The following is a 19,409-nucleotide window of genomic DNA, read 5'->3' on the forward strand; positions in this document are numbered from 1 at the left end:
TAAAAAAGGGAGGAAAAAGATAAATAGACATATATTTTTTTTCTCCTATCAGACTAACAGAAGTCCAGAAGTGTGAAAATACCTCTGTTGGCCAAGCTGTAGAAAGAGGCCTCTTTCATACACTGCTGGTGGGAATATAAATTGGTAAGACCCCAGTGGAAAGCAATTTGGCAACAGCTATTGAAATTAAATATGTATATATATATATACATGTGTATTATTACATTTACATATGTATTAAATATACATACTTATGAGAACTATGTGCAAAATTACCTAGGTAAAAGGTTATTAATTATTGCATTGTGCATCATACAAAAAGAGAGCACAAACAACGCAAAGGCCCTACAATAGGGAACTGGTTTAAATAATATATTCATAGTATGGAATATGATACAGTTATAAAAAATGTCTAATCTCTCTATACACTGATATGGAAAGATCTCCAAAGCACAAACTTAAAAAGCAAGGAGCTGAACATCATATACAGTACTTACCACCTTTTGTGTTAAAAAAGGATGTGAAACAAGAGAATATATAGTCAAATGAAATGGAAAACTTACTTGTACAGGTAATACTCTGCATGGTCTATCTCTTCTCGAGATGAAATGTTGTCCACAAACTAAAAGACAAAAAAAGAAACCTTTGGTGGAATATAAATTATGCCATATATTGAGCCTAAGTCACACACTGACCTTAAAAATAAAACACCCATTTTATTAGAACAGTGTTCATGTAGTGCGGCTCCATCCTCAAAACCACTCTATGTTAATGCCAACAAATAATCTACAATGGCCTCTCTTTTTCTATATGTAGAACAACCTTGGTTAGAAAAACTGTTTAAAAACTAAACGTTAACCTTGCTCAGAACAAGAGAGCTCCTCTTAGTGTATTTATAATTAGTCACTGGTATTTCCCATTAACTTTAAACCCTGATATTTTCTCTATGTTCCAAACTCCAAATACATGGGAACACATAGTTGAAAGGATGAAGACTCTAATGGCTGAAAAAACATGGCCCAAGAGAGGAAAAATCTAAATTTAGAGAACTCAGTCTTATAACCATTTTTCCTATCTGATTTGGTTCTGCTACAGACCAGTCAACCTGTGATTCTTCTACCAGCAAAGTCTCCCCTCGAACCACAAACTCCTTCAGTGTGCTCAACTCTAAACCAGAGAAACAAACAGAAAAGACTCTTCTAAGGAGGAATTCTACTCTAAAGTAAAGACTCAGAGGCAAAAAGGGTGAAGTAGGAGATAATGGATGTAGTGAATATAATTAAAACCTCGGGAAGAGGGAGAGAAAAGTAAAGAGCGGGAGACTTAATGGATCTCCCCCTTTTTAGGACTTACGGACTTGATTTAGAAATCTCATTAAGGGGCAGATAAAATATGGTTCAAACACAGGACCTGAAGTTGAGAACTAGCTCTCCTGATTGCATGCTGTGTGGCATAAACAGATGGCACAGCCCCTCTGGAACTTAGTTGCTCCATCTGCATAAACAGAATAAAGGCACCTGCACTGAAGAGGACGAGGCCCCAACGAGAAAGTGTACATGAAAGCTCTTTAAACTCTGAAGTGCTGCCTAAACAAACACCAGGCATTATGGCATACAGAGATTTTATACATCATGTAAGGGATGAACCAGTGGTCTTTCAGTTCCCCTCCAATATGAAAATGATAAGTCTATAAAATTTAGGATATAACCTAGCTAAATGGTTCCCCTACTAAAAGGAAAATATCAAGGAGAAAGAAAGGATTCAGACTAAAAAGGATGATGGTTTCTCTACTTTTCTTCTCTTAGATTTAAGTCTCTTGAATTTTATGGTGCCATTAATTTCTACAAAGAGTTTTCACATCTAAGATCTCAATTTAGCATCACATCAGCCCTATGAGGAAAATACTATTGTCCCCATACTGAATATGAGGAAACTGAGAGGGGCCCACTTGCCCAATGTCATAAAGCAAATTCATTAAGACAAGGTAAGATCTATTTAAGGGAGGCAACAGAAAAGAACTTCAATGTCACAGAGATCTGGGTTTGAAGCCCAATTTTTCCACCTATGAATTGTGTGAACTTGGGAAAGTCATCAAGCATTCTGAGTCTTACATGCAAAATGGAGATAACAATGCTTACCTCATATGGCCGCTATGAGAACAGCAAGATAATCTAAGTTAAGAAACTAGTACAACAGCTGGCATAGAAGGTGATCAGTAATGGTTACTCTCAAGTCCTATTCCTGACTCCTAGCCTAATATTATTCTCCCATCCATTGCTCTGTAGCAGTTTAACATTAACATTAATATCCATTCTTTTATAAACTTTCTCAAGTACCAAAATTACTTCCAATATTAACAAGTAAATACTATCACTTTGAAGGGTGTATCAACTTAAAAAAAAATCATGATACCAAATCCTGGAAAAATTAAAATAAACCAGATACACAACAGTAATCACTGACACTGGAGACTGATAAATTTATTACCTTTTATTTCAGTCAAAGAAATTTGCTACTTCATCATAAAATATCTATTAGCAACTACAAAAACATACCATACTCTGGAAAAATATATCCTATGAAAGATAGTCTTTACAGAGCCTCATGTATATTAAGTGGCTTTCTTGCCTTCTTTCTCTTTCTTTATATTTAAGTTTTCTTACCCGTGATATTGTTAAAGAACTAACGGGCAGCTTTCTCTCATATGTTTTATCCATTAAAGATGCCAGATCAGCTGTGAAGACAAAGAAGAAAAAAGAACCTTGTTAAATATACATATTTCTTAAGAAAAATCTAACAGATACAACTCCTGCCAGATGGCTGTCAACATTATGAAATCAGTATTAAAACAGATGCTCTTTCTTGCTCTTTTCTGAAATTATTTTTATATAAATTAAAGAGGATAGAGAAATATTAGTATAATTTTTTAAGTATTTACTTGATTGCAGAAAGCATTATTTTAAAAGTCCTAGCATAGATTTAGCTTTAAAAAAATGGATCAGTAAAATACCTCTGGAAGGAGACACAAGAAAGTGTTATTATTGACAGACTCCAGGGAAAGGAGGGCCAAGATGGTGGGGGGGCAAGAAAAGGGAACTCTTCATCGCTTACACATTTTTTCCTTTTGCATTTTGAACCAGGTAAATATATTAGCTGTTCAAAAATGTTTTAAGTTGGAACTTATTAAATTACTTTTATACATTCCCTGAACGAATCACAGGGGCCAGGCATTCTGGTTATAATTAATGATTTTCAGCCTGAACTATTCCTACTCTGATTCCTTTTACCAGAACATCCATACAAATACTTGGTATTCCTAAAATTACACTGTCATCTCAGAGTCTAAAAAGACCTGGAATAACAGGCAACATACTCTTCAAAATAATTATTTCATACCTTCTCATTGTTTCTAGAACTTAAAATGTGTGTCTTCCCCCTTCTCTGCTCACTCTCACTCTCAGCTCATGATTTTGTGTCTTATTTCCCTAAGTATAAAATAGAAGCAATCATGGGAACTTTATCCTCCTACCATCAGGTCTACCAGGCTACCAGCATCTGTATCCATATACCCTGCCTCTTATTTTTTTTTTAAACAAAGAATGAACTTTATTAAACAAACAAAAAACAAAAATGACAAAGATTTCCTTTGACCTCCTATCTCCCTCCAGCCACTTCTCCTTTACTCTGCTCCCGTCAGGAGCAAGACTCCACATCAGAGTCACCCCCAGTACAACTGTCACCACTTCCTTAGTTCCATCCTCCCTTGAACTGACTCAAATCGCATTTTGGTTTCCATCACTCTACTGACACCAAAGACCACCTCTACTTTGTTAAATCCAGTAGTTAATTCTTCATCCTCATCTTACCTCACCTCTCACTAACAATTAGTATAGTTGAGCATCCTGTTCTTCATGAGATGCTCTTTTCTCTCTTTCTTGGGTTCCTTTGCAGGATCTCCTCTTCTTGACTTCTTGATGTTGACGTGCCCTAAGTCTGAGGAGCAGACTCTTCACCATCTGCTCGGTCTCTGGGTATCTCATTCTCTCCCTCCCATAGCTTTAATCATCATCTACAGACTACTGACTCCACACATAATATGCCTACCCTGACTTCTTCTTGTGACTCCAAACTTGTATTTCCAACTACATGGATGACACCTCTATGTGGGCGTCTAATAGGTCTCTTAACATTATATGTCCTCTTAATTCTCCAACCTTCCACTCCAAACCTGCTTTTCTCCAAACCTTTCCCATCTCAGTAAATGGCCCCTACGTTAACTGGCTTACTCAGGCCAAAAACTAAGGCGTCATCCCTGATCCCATTCTTTCTCACTCTCTGTAACCATATGTCAGCAAATCATATACGCTCTAGATCTGAAATATAAATATATATATATAAATAAATCAGATCCTGTCATTTTCTTTTCTCAACCAGCCAATAGCTACCTATCACACTTGGAATAAAATCCAAAATATTTTCTATGATCTATAAATGTCTACATACGCTGGTCTGTGTTTGGCTTTTTGTTTTTTCTCTTTTACACTTAGAAGTAAAAACCATGAAGGCAAGGACTTAATTCACTGATATATTCTCAGTTCCTAGAAAAGTTCTATAAAAGGCACTCAATAAATGTCTAAAGAAATAAATAAAAGGAATAAAGCAAGGCGGGGGGGGGAGAAAGAGAGGGAAGAAGGAAAAAGAAATGCAGTTATCTCTTGGTGTCCACGTGGGATTGGTTCCAGGACCCACTGTGGATACCAAAATCCACAGATGCTCAAGTTCCATAGCAGGCTCTCCGCATCCGCGGATTCAACTAAGTGCATCATGTAGTGCTGTGTGGAAAAAAATCCACATATAAGTGGACCCACAAAGTTCAAATCCATATTGTTCATGGGTCAACTCTAACTGGAGTTCCAAGGTTTTTTTTTACTCCCTGGTGGAAGAAATTAGTATTTAGCAAAACGGCAACAGGTAATCAATTGACAAGTATTTGTTAAAGACCTATTGCTGTGCACTTAACAGATATTTTTCTCTTTTCTTTCCCTGGGATAATGCTCTCAATGACTCAGTAGCTACTAGGGGAAAGGAACTTTGCAAAACCACTAAAACCTGATATGATGTAAAAGTAATTACTTTTCTTATGACTGTCTTAAAGGGGTTGGTACCATGTGATTTAAAAATTTTAAAACACAAATACACATATACAAAGAAGTCCCTAAAACCTCTTCATACTAAGGTAAATTAATATTGTTAAATCTAACTGCTCACAGAATGATATTAAACAGCATTCCCATGATACCAAATCTTTATGATCTCTTCATACTAGAGGCTCTTGTGTTGATAGGCAACATAAAGAATCAACTAACCCTTTACTCAAAATTTAAATTTGAACTAAAACATGCAGGATCAGGATCTACTGGCCTAATTAAAATGACCTCCATTTCCTCATGGGTTTCATATAGTACACAGCATATAACAAAACACTGGATTGAGCGGGCTTCTGTAGTGTGATAAGTCAAGATTCCATTCTAATCTTTTACAACAAGATATCCTCCGTCAAGTAAAATCGGCTGGGGCCTCAAAAAAGGCAACAGCTGCAGAGCCAGCATCTGATGAATAATATTTGCATATTATACGTCAGAGAAAGGTTTGCTGCTAAATATAATATGCAACCAATCACCTCACATGACAGCACTAGCGTGATGACTGAGGCAGAAAACCACGGGGAGCAGGGATGGCCACGAAAGCTGGGGCAGCTGCAGCCTGCAGAGGGCCAGTGCCACAGGCTTCTGGACCATGGTTTCAACAGTCAAAATCACTCTTCATGTTTCCGTGAGGGGCCAGCAGATGCCCAGGTTTTATTCAAAGGGATGTGCCGAAGAAGATGCTTTCTTGCCTGTCACTCAGCTCCTCAGGAATACACATTGCAGTGGACGGTTGGGGTCAACAAAGACTATAAAGGAAAATGGATCTGAAATTTGAATTCCTCATTGAATTCTTCATTTACAAAACTTAAAGCTGTAGAGACAATGTGGAAGTATGTCCAGAAAATGAAATGTATACTAGTATAAAAATGTTCTTTTTGTTTGAAGAAAACAATACCATTGATAATCTAAGGATATAAAGGATTTTCCTGAGGACCCCGCACTATTCGAAGTATAGGAGTGTAATCCTGGTTGAGGATCTGAACCCCTAAGAGGCTTTAAGACTTTAAAACGTCAGATTCCTAGGCTTCACAACCAGAGGGCGATTCTAATTCCATAGGTTTGAAGTGAGACCACAGAAACACCAATTTTTAAATAAAAGCCCCAGGAAATTGTGATGTAGCCTGGCAAGCACTCGAGTGAGTTAGTTTGAGAACTACCACAGAGGGAACACAAAAAGGATGTTGCTCCTAAGTTCGAAGATGATATTAAACTGAATTCCACCTCAGCAATAAGGTGGACTAAATAGCCTTTAAAAAATTCCCCCTACTATAAAAACAAAACACCTAAATAAAATGTTAAAAAAAATTTCAAATATATGACTGAGCTTTCAAGAAGATAGATGTAATTGTCAGCGGCTAAAGGCAGGATGGGAGCACAAACCTTGAGTGTTTAAGGGACTACTAAGGGTAGCAGTCACCTGAGAGCATCTGCAGGTCCGCAGGGACACAGAGCTGTGGTTTTAATGACTTACAGGGAACAGAGGATAGAACCAAGGCCTCTGTAAGGCAGGAGGCTGTTTCAGAGATCCTAGGTAAAGCCAGAGCTGCCTAAGGCTACACCTGCAGTGAAGGTGAACTAGAAAGTAATGCACCCTGCAAAGGGAAAACAGCAAGGACATCGTCCCCTGAGGATTCTAAACCACAAAGTCAGCCCTCACACCTCTGAGGCCCTAATTATACTTCCTATGTCATACAAGATACACCAACTTAAGAACTATGTTTTAAGTTGTTTAAAGAGTTGATTTTACTACATAAAATTGTAGAAAATACATACTAATCTATGATGACAGAAAATATCAGAGGTTTCCTGGGAATGTGGGAAGGTGGGCAGGAAGAAGAGGAAAGGACTACAAAGAAGTAGGAGAACATGTGGGGGGTGGGTGACAGATATGCTTGATTGTAGTAATGATTTCATGGACTATACACACGTACATATGTCAAGACCTGTCAAACTGTACACTTGAATTATGTGCGGTATATTCTATGTAAATAATACGTCAAGAAAGCTGTAAAAAAGAAATTCGATGAATAAGTTAAAGAGCAGGTAAGACACAGGTGAGGTGAGAATTAGCAACCTAAAAGATCTAAAAGAAATTACAAGAAACTAGAAGACTGCAGCAAAGATAGATAAAAATGAAAAGTATAAAAAAGGAGTTAAGAGATATAGAAAATAGAATCGCGAGGTCTAAAATACATTTAATTGAATTTCCCAAAGAAGTTAATAAAGAGAATGGGGAGAGGTGATATATGATGAGCTAATTGCTAAGCATTTTTTAGAACTGATAAAAGATATCCATTTTCAGATTCAGGAAACACAAAAAATCTCAAGTCAATTAAGTAAAATTAAGCCCACACCATGATACATTACACTTAAACTGAAGAATAAGAGGACTTTAAAAGTAGCCAGAAAGTAAAGATAGATTACTTACAAAGGAAAAACAACTATACCAACAGGTGTTTTCTCACTAGAAACAACAGAAAACAGTAGAATAACATGTTGGGAGTAAATACAATCAAAATAGAATTACATATCTAGCAAAATTATCTTTTAAGATTAACAGAAAAATAAAAACACTAAAAAACTGAAAGAATTTATTAGCAACAAATACTCACTAAAGGAACTTTTTACAAGTTGTGTTTTTTAGAAGACGTATTTTTGGAAGAAGGAAGATGATCCCTTAAAGAAGACTTGAAATGCTAGAAGGAATGGTAAGTAAATAAAATTAATTCAATTTGGGGGGAAGTTGTTTAAAATAATAATGTCTTATGTGTGTATGTGTGTTTTAAAGGATAAAACTTTAATATTAGACAATAACACATGGTTGGGGGTTATGTGACTGGACTAAAGGACAGCAGAGCGTGAATAACACTAGAATTTAAGGTAAGTATGCATGCTAGAAGTTATGCAGCAACCATCTAAAAGATGTAGACTTAGAATGGTAAAACCCACCATTCTGCAAGAGTAGAAATAGAGGATACAATGTCTAGAGGGGGAGGAAATGTAAAAAACAAAAACACCACAACCGGGCTTCCCTGGTGGCGCAGTCGTTGAGAGTCCGCCTGCCAATGCAGGGAACACGGGTTCAGGCCCTGGTCTGGGAGGATCCCACATGCCGCGGAGCAACTAGGCCCGTGAGCCACAATTACTGAGGCAGCCTGCGTGTCTGGAGCCTGTGCTCCGCAACAGGAGAGGCCGCAACGGTGAGAGGTCCGCGCACCGCGATGAGGAGTGGCCCCAGCTTGCCGCAACTGGAGAAAGCCCTCGCACAGAGATGAAGACCCAACACAGCCATAAATTAAAAAAAAAAAAAAAAAAAAAAAACACCACAACCAATCCAAAAGAAGATACAAAAGAAAGAATAAAGAAAGATGGGACAAATCACTAACTATGGTAGAAACAAATCCAAATAAATCAACAACCATAAAATGACACTGGAAATAAACTAAACTTTCCAGTCACAAAGACAAAGATTGCCAGATTGGTTTTAAAAATACATAATCCAGCTATATAAATCATATGAACACATGAAGAGTTGAAAATAACTGTATGAAAAATGTACTAAGCAAAAAGTAGCCTAAAGAAAGCTGTTATAGCTATATTAATATCAGACACAATAGATTTAAAGCAAAAAGAATTCGTTTTTCAGATTAGGTGGGTCATTACATAATGACCAAAAATTCATTGTTCCAGGAAGATAATTGGTGTGCACCAAAGTAACACAGCTTCAAAGTATATAAAATTCTGAGAAAGAAAATGATAATCTCCTCAATGATCACAAAATCTATAGTAGAGATGTGCTAGGAAAGAAGCCTCTTATAAAGGAGGGTGGTCTCTGGGTCAAAGTTATGATGAGGAAGTTCTCTGAAGGCACGATGGATCCTCTATTGAACCCTGGGAGCTTTAGGTGAGAAATTATTATTAGATGGTTTCAGTTTTTCATGATTTCTATGTAACTGTACATCACTGTTACCCATTCAGTCAACACTAAGTTCTTTCTGGGCATATGAGTACCTCACCTAATTTATGTAATTCTTTAAGAACTAGATACAAGTTATTACTGTACTTCCTAGAAGAAGTGATCTGGAAAACACAGGCTAAAACTCTGTTTTTGTTTCAGGGATAGATGACCTATAACATGTATGGAAATAACAGAAGGAATTAGGAAAAATTAACCTGAGAACCATTTGAATATAGATATTTAGCTTTCCTTCTATTTGTCTTTCTGTCACCAGAAGCTTTAAAATAATAAAGAAAAAAATGTGAAGGCAAGCTTCATATACATATATACTAAGACTAAAGGAGGAGGATGTGCACAGGCCAGACCCATCTCTAGAACTGCCAGCAGACAGTAAATATGAAGCCTAGTGAATGAATACATGTCACAGACATGCAAATAGGAAAGCAGGCCTCAGAAAATCTCCATCAAGCTTCAAGAGCAGGATTTGAAAAACTACTGCAACAAGCCAAAGGCCTCCACAGCTGAAATGACACAGTAAAACTAAACCTCAGCTAATAAGTGTCCAGCTAATGAAAGATGACCACAGTGCTGTTTCAACCTCAATGCAAAAAAAAAAGAAACAAAAAAGCAGTAACTAAAACTGAAAGGTATCCCTTACTTTATGATTATTTATTAAATGAAAAATCAGAAATAAAATATTTAATTCAGTAGGGCTCAGGAACCAATTTAGTTCAAGTCACCTAGTCCCTTGCCCCTGGCAGGGTAACCCAAGCAAACTTCACATGGAACACAAGGAACTTCCCCCATGAGGCCTGCCTTCCTACCAGCACCCTACCCAGTTCCCCAGAATGGTTTTCTCCTGAATCCTATTCACTGTGGGCCCTAATCTGTAACAGCTGCTAACTGGCTAATGCTGCTAACTTTCACCCTGTATCTCTCCAGTAGATCTGCATGGCTAATGCAGGAATTTCAGAGACAATGCTTTAATTCAGTGTTTATTTTAACCAAAGGGAAGCCCAGTACATAAACAGTCTAAAATTGAAATCTTCTGATTTGAGTTGGAAAGCTCAAGAATTCCCAGGGCTCTACAAAGCCTAGCTGGAGAACTATGGCTCTTTCAATAAAATATCAACTGCAATGAATTAAAATGTCTGGAATAGTTAAGTCCATGAGTTCACAATATTAGAAAAAAAAAATTAAAACCCTCACTGATAACCTTTGGAGGACGGTAGGAGGTCAATTTATTATTTTCGAAGCTGCCTCTTCCATACAAACTATAACTCAGGATAACTGAACCGCTGATGAAAGGAAATTCTTTCACAAAAATTTTCAGGGTAATTAATGAGAGAAATGATAGAATTAAAATAGCAACATTTTGCAGCTCCTAATGAAAAAATGGATCTAAGCAATGATCACGAATGGTCTTTTAACATCACAGTGACAACCAAATGCTCTGTGCCTCTTGACAACAGTAAACAACACTTCCTATGAAGTACTCATGCCAAAAAAATCCCCCCAAAAAAACCCCTGAATCTGATCAAGGATTCCTCTCTAACTGCCAGTTTTATAGGACATATGGAAGGTAGAGCAACATGTTAAACACCACCATAAGGATGAAAACAGCAAATCTAGAATGTGGGAAACTACAAGACAAAAGAGACCTGTTTTCTTCAACAAATAGACTGCCAAGACAGAAAGAGAAACCTATAGATTAAAATCACCTCAACACATTACAATGTATGGACTTTATCCGGATCCCATTTCAACAAACTGTAAATTAAAAAGAAATTTATAAGACATTTGAGGAAATGTGAACACTGAGGAAATATTTAATGATGTTAAGGAATTACTAATTTTTAGGTATGAGAATGGTATAGTTATGTTTTTAAAAAATCCTTACCTATAGAGATACGTATCAAAATATACATAAAATGATCAGATAACAAGAATTTGTTAAAATGTAATCTGGTGATGGGGTAGGGTTTGATGAAACAAGACTGGCAGGGAATTGATAACCATTGAAGCTGGGTGACAGACCATGGGGGTTCATTATACTACTCTCTCTACCTTTGTATGTTTCCATAAAAAAGATTTAAAAAGAGGCAAGATAAGAGGGGAACATAAGCAACTGCACTGTATGGACCTTATGTGCATAACCATTAAAAAAAATTTACCAGAGTATAAGGGAAATTTGAACACTGACTTGATATTTCATATTTAAATGATTACTAATATTTTAGATGTGATAATGGTATTAAAAATATCCTTATCTTTTAGAGGTATATACTGAAATATTTATGGGTAAAATGATATACTGTCTGTGATCTGCCTCAAAATCATCCAAAGGATCAGGATGGGGAAATAAGTAGAAGTAGAGATGAAGATTGGCCAGAAGCTGATAATTGTTGAAGCCAGGTGATGGGTAAAGAAGATTCCTTATACCATTCACTCTACTTTTGTATGTTTTACATTTTCCATTATAAAACATAAAAAAAAAAATAACCTACAGTGCTAGAAGTCAGAATAATGGTTACCTTTAAAGAGGGTAATGGGAGCCACAATAAGGGCTTCTGGAGTGGTAGGAACCTTCTATTACACAGGTTTGTTTACTTTGTGATAATTCATCAATCTGTGCATTATGATTTGTGCACTTTTCAGTATATTATACTGCAATCAAAAAATATTTTTTAAAAGCAAGAGATCCACTACTTCAATGCAAGAGAAGACACTAAGGTAGAGTTACAGGTACTACAGCAATCACTAAGAAAGTTTCGTGAGCAGAAAGGCAAGAGGATACTGTATGGCCCTAAGCAAATGCTGGGATCTGGTCTCATTTTTCCCATCTCTTAAGGGAAATAGCAGCTGCCTCGGCCGCTGTTGTGGAGCATTAAACGGAACAGTGTGTGTGAAAGTGCTTAGCACAGACCCGGGGCACACAGCTAGCAGTGAACAAAAGCTGCCTTTTGACTTTTACGTCAGAGGACCCAGCCTGCATTCATGGCCTGCTTGCCCTCTAGACTGCAGCGTACGTATATGGCACTCGTGGTGTTAATCTAGACCTCCGTAGTAATAAATTACTCTCAGACGGGGAGCTGGGTAGATACCCATCAGCCCTCCCCCAAGGCTCTAACAGAAAACCATTAATGAGACTGAACAGAGGAGGCACCACAGCAGCACGACCATCCGAGAGAACCCAGCAGGTCTCCTCCGCAGTATTCGGCATGGAGGCAAAACCACTTCAGACCAGGGAAGCCGAAGCCCACGCCCACGCCCACGCCCATATCCAGGCACCGTCCCTCCCGAGCCGCGATCCACTCCACCCCACTCCACGCCCTCCAATGGGGACGCGCTGAGTAAAAGCCTCATGTCGCCCCCTCCTCCCTCCTCCAATCAGCAAGCCCGCACCAGATCACAGAGCCCAATCACATTGCTCCACATGCCGAGGGCAGCCCTCCGCGCACGCGCGCGGAGAGGCTTCCCAAAGCCAGCGCCCAAACGCCGGGCTCCACGGGCTGCGCGCGTCTCCGCAGTGGCCACACTGCCATCTACTGCCCGATCATCGGCATGTAGCCCCAGGCGTACTACCTGATTCTCCGGGCCCATACCCGAGCCCAAAGCCTCAAATAAGAATTAGGGAAAACATGCAGTAATATCACGTATGAACGCAAGTTTTAATTACATTCTCTTACACAGCAGAAAAAAAAATACTGTCTCTAACAGCCTCTTTTTCTTCCAAGCAGTTTGAGTTTCAAAACCTCATCTCACCTCACAATCTAATGTTTTATATATGAGTAAAATCAAGGGGCCTAGGGACTTGTTCCTTTCACATATTTCTGGAGCACCTACTATATGTCAGGGTATTACCTTGGGCGGGCATTATCATCCCTAATTTATAGATATAGGAACCGAGTTAAGGCACAGTTTCTGAAAGCTGGCAGAGCTGGGGTTCACACCCAGCTGTCTTCCTCTCCAAGTGCAAACTCTTCACCACATCACACTGCATAATGAAGGTACAAAGTGCTGTAAGAATATAGGATGGGGAAAAAATCAACTGACTCGATAGGGGCTCAGGGTGTACAGAGAGGATTACTGGCAGGGTGGTATTCAGTAAATGGTAGCTGGTACATACTGCTTTTCTAAGTACATTCATCTTAACAGAGAGGAGACAGTTACCTCCATGTGATATTTATTCATTGCAGAATATTATGCTCATTCTTTGGCAAACAGCATCTGCTCACTCAGGAATCCATGACAGTTTTCCCTAGGTTTGTCTCCGGATAACCGAGATGACCCATACCAAGGCACCAAATATAATGGTCTTGTTCCCTAATTTTCCCTTCATACCTAGGAAAGTGTTAACAATAGCTTATATGAAATTCTTCGTTCTCGTTTCTGCACTTCCATAGTACTTTTCTTATAATTCACATATGGCACATCAGAATGAGCTCTGCAATATAATTAACTGAGCCCATTATGCTTTCATCACTATAACAGTGGTTCCCAAAAGGAGTACCAAAGGGCCCTCAAGGGCATTTTAGAAGATATAGGGGTATCTTTTTGACTGTCTAAATGACTGCAGGGCATTACTGGCACTTACTGGGTAGCAGACAGGAAAATTACATGACTTGCAATGCCTAGACTGATGGACATATCAAAACACTGTCCCTGTTGGGAGCCAGTGTTTTCAGTATGAAGGGAGATACAAACATGGACTAGAGGAAGGCAAGGAAGAACTCTGTAGAGATGAACTGGAATTGCAGGTTTCAGAATGATTTTTCGTAATTTGTAAACTATGTACATGTAAGCTTATACGCATGTGTGTGCACATATGTATGTTTATGTGTACATGTATACATATTTTTCCTAGCTCTGTCCACTGAATGGGCAAAGAAGCAAAAATTCCATAGTAGCAAGGGGGACACCTAGTGCACAGATCTTGGTTTCAAATACCACTCCCTAGTAAAAGGAAACAGTGCTCCTTGGAGAAATTCAGTTGACGCTTGAACAAAACAGGCTTGAATTGTGCAGGTCTACTTATACATGAATTTCTTTCACTAAATGCGTACTACAGGATTACATGCATGATCCGCAGTTGGTTGAATCCGTGGGCGGAAACTTGGCTACGAAGAAACCACTTATTCGGAGGACCAACTTTAGGTTATATGTGGATTTTTGACTGCGTTGAGGGTGGGCTCCTTTAACCCCCATTGTTTAAGGGCTAACTGTAATTGATTTCAGGGCTAGAGCAAGAAAGGTACAAGATGGAACACTGGGAGCCAGCTTGAAACGCTTCTATTAGCCAAATTTCAGAGAACTGGACTACCAAAATAACTAAGGATGGTAATGAATCATTAAAGGAAAAAAAAAAAGAGGAATCCATAAGATCATACTGATAATAAACAGAGAAAGAAATGGGAGAAAAAGGGTTCTTGCTTACAGTAAATACTGAGTAATAATTAGTAAATGTGGAGGTATTAATGCATTTGGAAAACCATCATTTTGCAACCATCATAGTAAAGATTGATTCTGCAGATAAAATAGTCAGGCTGCATGGTAACTATATGATGAAAATGAACAAAAAAACAAGAAAGAAAATAATTGTCTACATAACTCAGGGAGACTAACTGTGAAGGCAAAAATGAAATAGAAATTTGCAGGAAAGAAAAAATGATTTTGCCACATGTGAAACAACAGTCTAATTCTTTTTAAGGCTTAAAAGTGTGCTTATCTGAATTGGATTATCATAAAAGCATCATTTCACATATATCTCATATGAATATATGAATATATGGAGTGACTGGAAATGACACACATAATAGCCCGATAAGTACCTACCAAGGTGACAATCTTCTTTTTCTCTTGCTTCCCATTTGTGGCTGTCCACATATGCTGCAGAAAGCAGGCATCTTTTACCTGAGGAAAAAGACAATGACTTCAACAGGCATGATTTCACAACAAGTTCAGTTTATATACCTGTTTTGTTAAACATATCTTTGCCATATTTTCCATTTACTAGATTATTTAAAGATCTATTATGAAACTGTAACCAATATTACACAGTTTACAATTCAGTTCATGACAACATACATTCAACCTCTAACAAGCAGAAGATGCAGAAAACCTGTTAAAATTTCTACCATAATGTTATGAGTAAAAATGTTGCTAATTTTGTTCCTATTACTTTAGGACTAGGAGCCATTTGTTTCCACTAACATAGAGCCTAGATGAGCCTTAAAACTCCTTCTTAGAACCCAAAATATTTGCTGAACAGCTGTTTAACTCATTAAAAGACTGCTTTATCATCATTAGTTAGTCCTAAAAAATTTCCATCTGACTTGGATCAGCATATTTACCCTTATTTCACATAAAGCAAAGAGTAATATCTTACCTGAACACAGCATCCTAGTGGTAAATAGCAGAAACCTAAAAAGCCAAATCTGGTGTAACCCACAAGATGACACCTGTCACAATGACTGGCATATAGCAATGCTCAATAAACATGAGCTCAAGGAATTAATGAGAAAGAATGAATGGCAACCTAAAATTAAAACCTTTTGAGCTTCAAAGACACCATCAAGAAAGTGAAAGAATAACTCAGAATGGGAGGAAATATTTCCAAACCATTTATCTGATCAGGGACTTGTACCCAGAATATATAAATAACTCTTACAACTCAAAATTTAAAAAGACAACCCAGCAGAAAAATGGGCAAAGGATTTAACAGACATTTCTAAAAAAAAACCACACAGATACACACATACACATAAATACACACACACACACACATATGGCCAACAAGTGCATGGAAAGATGTTTAATATCATTTCCCACTAAGGAAATGCAAAATATATTTAAATACAACTTCACACCCACTTAGGATGGCTATAATCAAAAAGGCAGATAATAACAGCTGTTGATAAGGATGTAGAGAAACTAGAAACCTCATGTATTGCTGGTGAGAATGTAAAATGGTGCAGCCGCATTGGAAAAGTTCAGCAGTTCTGCAAAATGTTAACGTGGAGTTAGACCAGGTAACCCAGCAATTCCACTCCTAGGTATGTACCCAAGAGAAATTAAATCATGTCCACCTAAAAAAGTGTATATAAGTGTTTGTAGCAATATTATTCATATAGCCAAAAAGGAAAAATGCAAATATCCATCAATTTATGAATGGCTAAACAAAATAGTATATTCTTATAAAGGAATATCGTTCAGCAATAAAAAGAAATTAAGTACTGATACATGCTACAACATGGATGAACCTTGAAAATATTATGCTAAGGAAAAAGAAGCCAGTCACAAAAGACTACGTATTATGTCATTCCATTTATATGAAATGTCCACAATCGGCAAATCTAGAGACAGAAAGCAGCTTATTGGTTGCCTAGATCTGGAGGGTAGACAGGCAGAAAAACCTGGGTGGAAATGGGGAGTGACTGCTAATGAGTATGGGGTTTTTTTGAAGTGATGAATATGTCCTAAATTGATTGTGGTGATGGCTGCTGCACAGCCCTGTGTATATACAAAAAAAAAACCATTCAACATTAAATTGACTACTTTAAATGGGTGAATTGTATGTGAATTAAATCTAAATAAAGCTGTTTAAAAAAATTGAAAAGGAATGAATGGCAGACTATTACCTGAAGGTCATAGCAGACCATAAACCAAACACAACTAGAAGGCATGGGAGCCAATTAAGCACAGTATTTGAATGCTATTGTTATTCTCTATCCATCTCCCAACTAAAACAAATATAAACATGTCTGTGTTTATACATAAGACCAGTCCCTCCCTTGCCTTCAGCAGAGGTTGGGTCAGACCTTTACTAGAATAATATGTCTAAATTTGAAGTCTAAGCAATGAAGCAATAATATTAAAAGCTGCCAAAGACTGCCTCAAAGGGGAACTAAGATATTTCTTAAAAATATTAACTATTAAAAAGTGCCTAAATTTCAAATGGATTATTTTTTTAAATGATTAGATGTTTGGAACTTAGAATACATTTTTCATACAAACGATGTTATAAACTGTCAGTTACATTCCTAGATCTGTCAAGAAGGATGAACAAAATGTAACGGCATTGATGGCATTACATTAGGTGTGTAGCTGCACACCAGGTCAGGAGTGAGCAGACCTGAGATTCAGTTTGAGTTTTACCAGCTGGTAGAAAACTTCAGACCCTGCAGTTGTAAGTGAAGGAACTGGCCGGGTGATAATTTAAGGTCTCTGCATGCTCTAACCGTCTGCCATAGAACCAAAACAATCAGTTCAGATAACCCATTCATAATTTACTGTAGCATTTCTATGTAAACTGAATTCCAATATCTAAAACCAGGTAGATCTCTCCTTTCTGTGGGAAACAAGGCAGTCCTTTTCTACGTGAGCATGAGCTCAGGAGAGGGCTGTTAACCTATATACTCCAGGATACCAGTGACTTAAATATTCTCTATTTGTTGTTATTACATTCTCTTACTTATTCTCTGTTTCTTCTCCTAGCATATGTTTTATTCTAGCATAAGAAATCAGCTCTCCTTGCTCTAAAGTCAGAAAAGACAATTATCTAGAATTATGTTCATGAGTTTTGAACTGGGAGACAAAAAGCAGAGGAGGTGATGGTGGGGAAAGACAGGAGTGCCAGAATGCTGTGTGCAGTTGTTCAAGGGGATCACATGACCGAAAACAAAATCAGAACTAGTAAATTTACAAAAGATAAGCCCAGTAACTTTCATATATATATGAACTTTTAAATGTTTGCTTTATAAGAAAGTAACCAGTAATCATTTTCCATCTCCACTGAGGATACAATGAAAGGAAATAGGTATAAGGATAAAGAATTTAAATTTGGCCAGTGGAAAATCTTCCTAATAGAAACCAATGACAAACATAGGAATGAGTTACCAAGTCGGGTAGGCAGAATAACGTCCCCCCCCCAAAAGATGTCCATGTCCGAGTCGCCAGAACCTGTGAATATTAGGGTACATGAGAAAGGGGGATTAAGGTGACAGATGGAATTAAGATCAGCACATCCGGGGCTTCCCTGGTGGTGCAGTGGTTGAGAGTCCGCCTGCCGATGCAGGGGACGCAGGTTCGTGCCCCAGTCCGGGAAGATCCCACATGCCGTGGAGCAGCTGGGCCCGTGAGCCATGGCCACTAAGCCCGCGCATCCGGAGCCTGTGCTCCGCAACGGGAGAGGCCACAACAGTGAGAGGCCCGCGTACCGCAAAAAAATATATATATATCAGCACATCAGCTGATCTTAAAGTGAGAAGGCTGTCCTGGGTTGTCCAGGTGGGCTCAGGGTTTGTTTGTTTGGCCACACTGTACGGCATGTGGGATCTTAGTTCCCTAACCAGGGATCAAACCCGAGCCCCCTGCACTGGAAGCGCAGAGTCTTAATGACTAGATTGCCAGGGAAGTCCAGGTGGGCTCAATATAATCACAGGTCCTTAAAAAGTGGAAGAGGGAGACAGGTTGTTAGTGTGATGCATGAAAGACAGAGGTATATAAGAAGGACCTGACTTGCCACTGCTCGATTTGAAGATGTTTGAGAAAGGGACGATGAGCCAAAGAATGCAGGTGGTCTCCAGAAGATGGAAAAGGCTAGGGAAACAGATTCACCCCTAGAGATTCCTAAAGGGAATACACCCCTTTCAACACCTTGATTTTAACACAAAAAGACTCTGTATCAGACTTCTGACCTATAGAATAGTAAGGTAATAAATCTACATTGTCTTAAGCCACCAAATTTGTGGTAGTTTGTTACAGCAGCAATAGGATATTACTACACCTTCAGATAGACAGACATTCCATTATCTGTAAACCTTTTAAAGTAGGATATTCATCTTTCTGAGATACTTTTAAATGACATCATTTAAAGTTTTTCCCATCTCTGTATGGTAGTTGAGGGGTCTGTATATTAACGTTAAAACCAAAGAATTTCTATGAAGCCAGACAGGACATTAAGTGGACAATGGCAAAATGGAAAATCTAGATCACCTTCCCAAACCTTAATGTGCATATGAATCTTGATAAAATGCAGATTCTGATCAGTAGGTCTGGGGTGGGAACAGAGATTCTGCATTTCTAAAAGTTCCCAGGTGATGATGATGTTGACCCTCAGATAACATTGAAGTAACAAGGGGATAGGATGTTATCAGCCTCACAAGTTTAGATCTCTGAGCCCGTTTAATCCCACTCCGAATATGCCACCCAAGAGCATATATATATACCCTTCTTGAACCTGC

At 38.2% G+C, this 19,409-nt stretch overlaps 1 protein-coding gene across 4 annotated transcripts in view; it reads right to left on the reverse strand.

Annotated features, from left to right (window-relative positions):
- Positions 1 to 19,409, reverse strand: part of MRPS27 (mitochondrial ribosomal protein S27) — a 183,657-nt gene that overhangs the window by 162,050 nt on the left and 2,198 nt on the right. For all 4 annotated transcript variants that reach the window (XR_009531449.1, XM_060093023.1, XM_060093022.1 and 1 more), the window contains exons 2-4: positions 15,001 to 15,078; positions 2,664 to 2,734; positions 564 to 622 (exon numbers count right to left, since the gene is read on the reverse strand). Coding sequence is in view for 3 of the 4 variants with exons in the window: in XM_060093023.1 (XP_059949006.1) it covers positions 564 to 622; positions 2,664 to 2,734; positions 15,001 to 15,078 (208 nt within the window). In the remaining variant the exon portion in view is untranslated. The remainder of the gene's footprint in view (positions 1 to 563; positions 623 to 2,663; positions 2,735 to 15,000; positions 15,079 to 19,409) is intronic.

This window comes from Mesoplodon densirostris, chromosome 3 (assembly GCF_025265405.1).
Source record: "Mesoplodon densirostris isolate mMesDen1 chromosome 3, mMesDen1 primary haplotype, whole genome shotgun sequence".
NCBI classification, from domain to species: domain Eukaryota; kingdom Metazoa; phylum Chordata; class Mammalia; order Artiodactyla; family Ziphiidae; genus Mesoplodon; species Mesoplodon densirostris.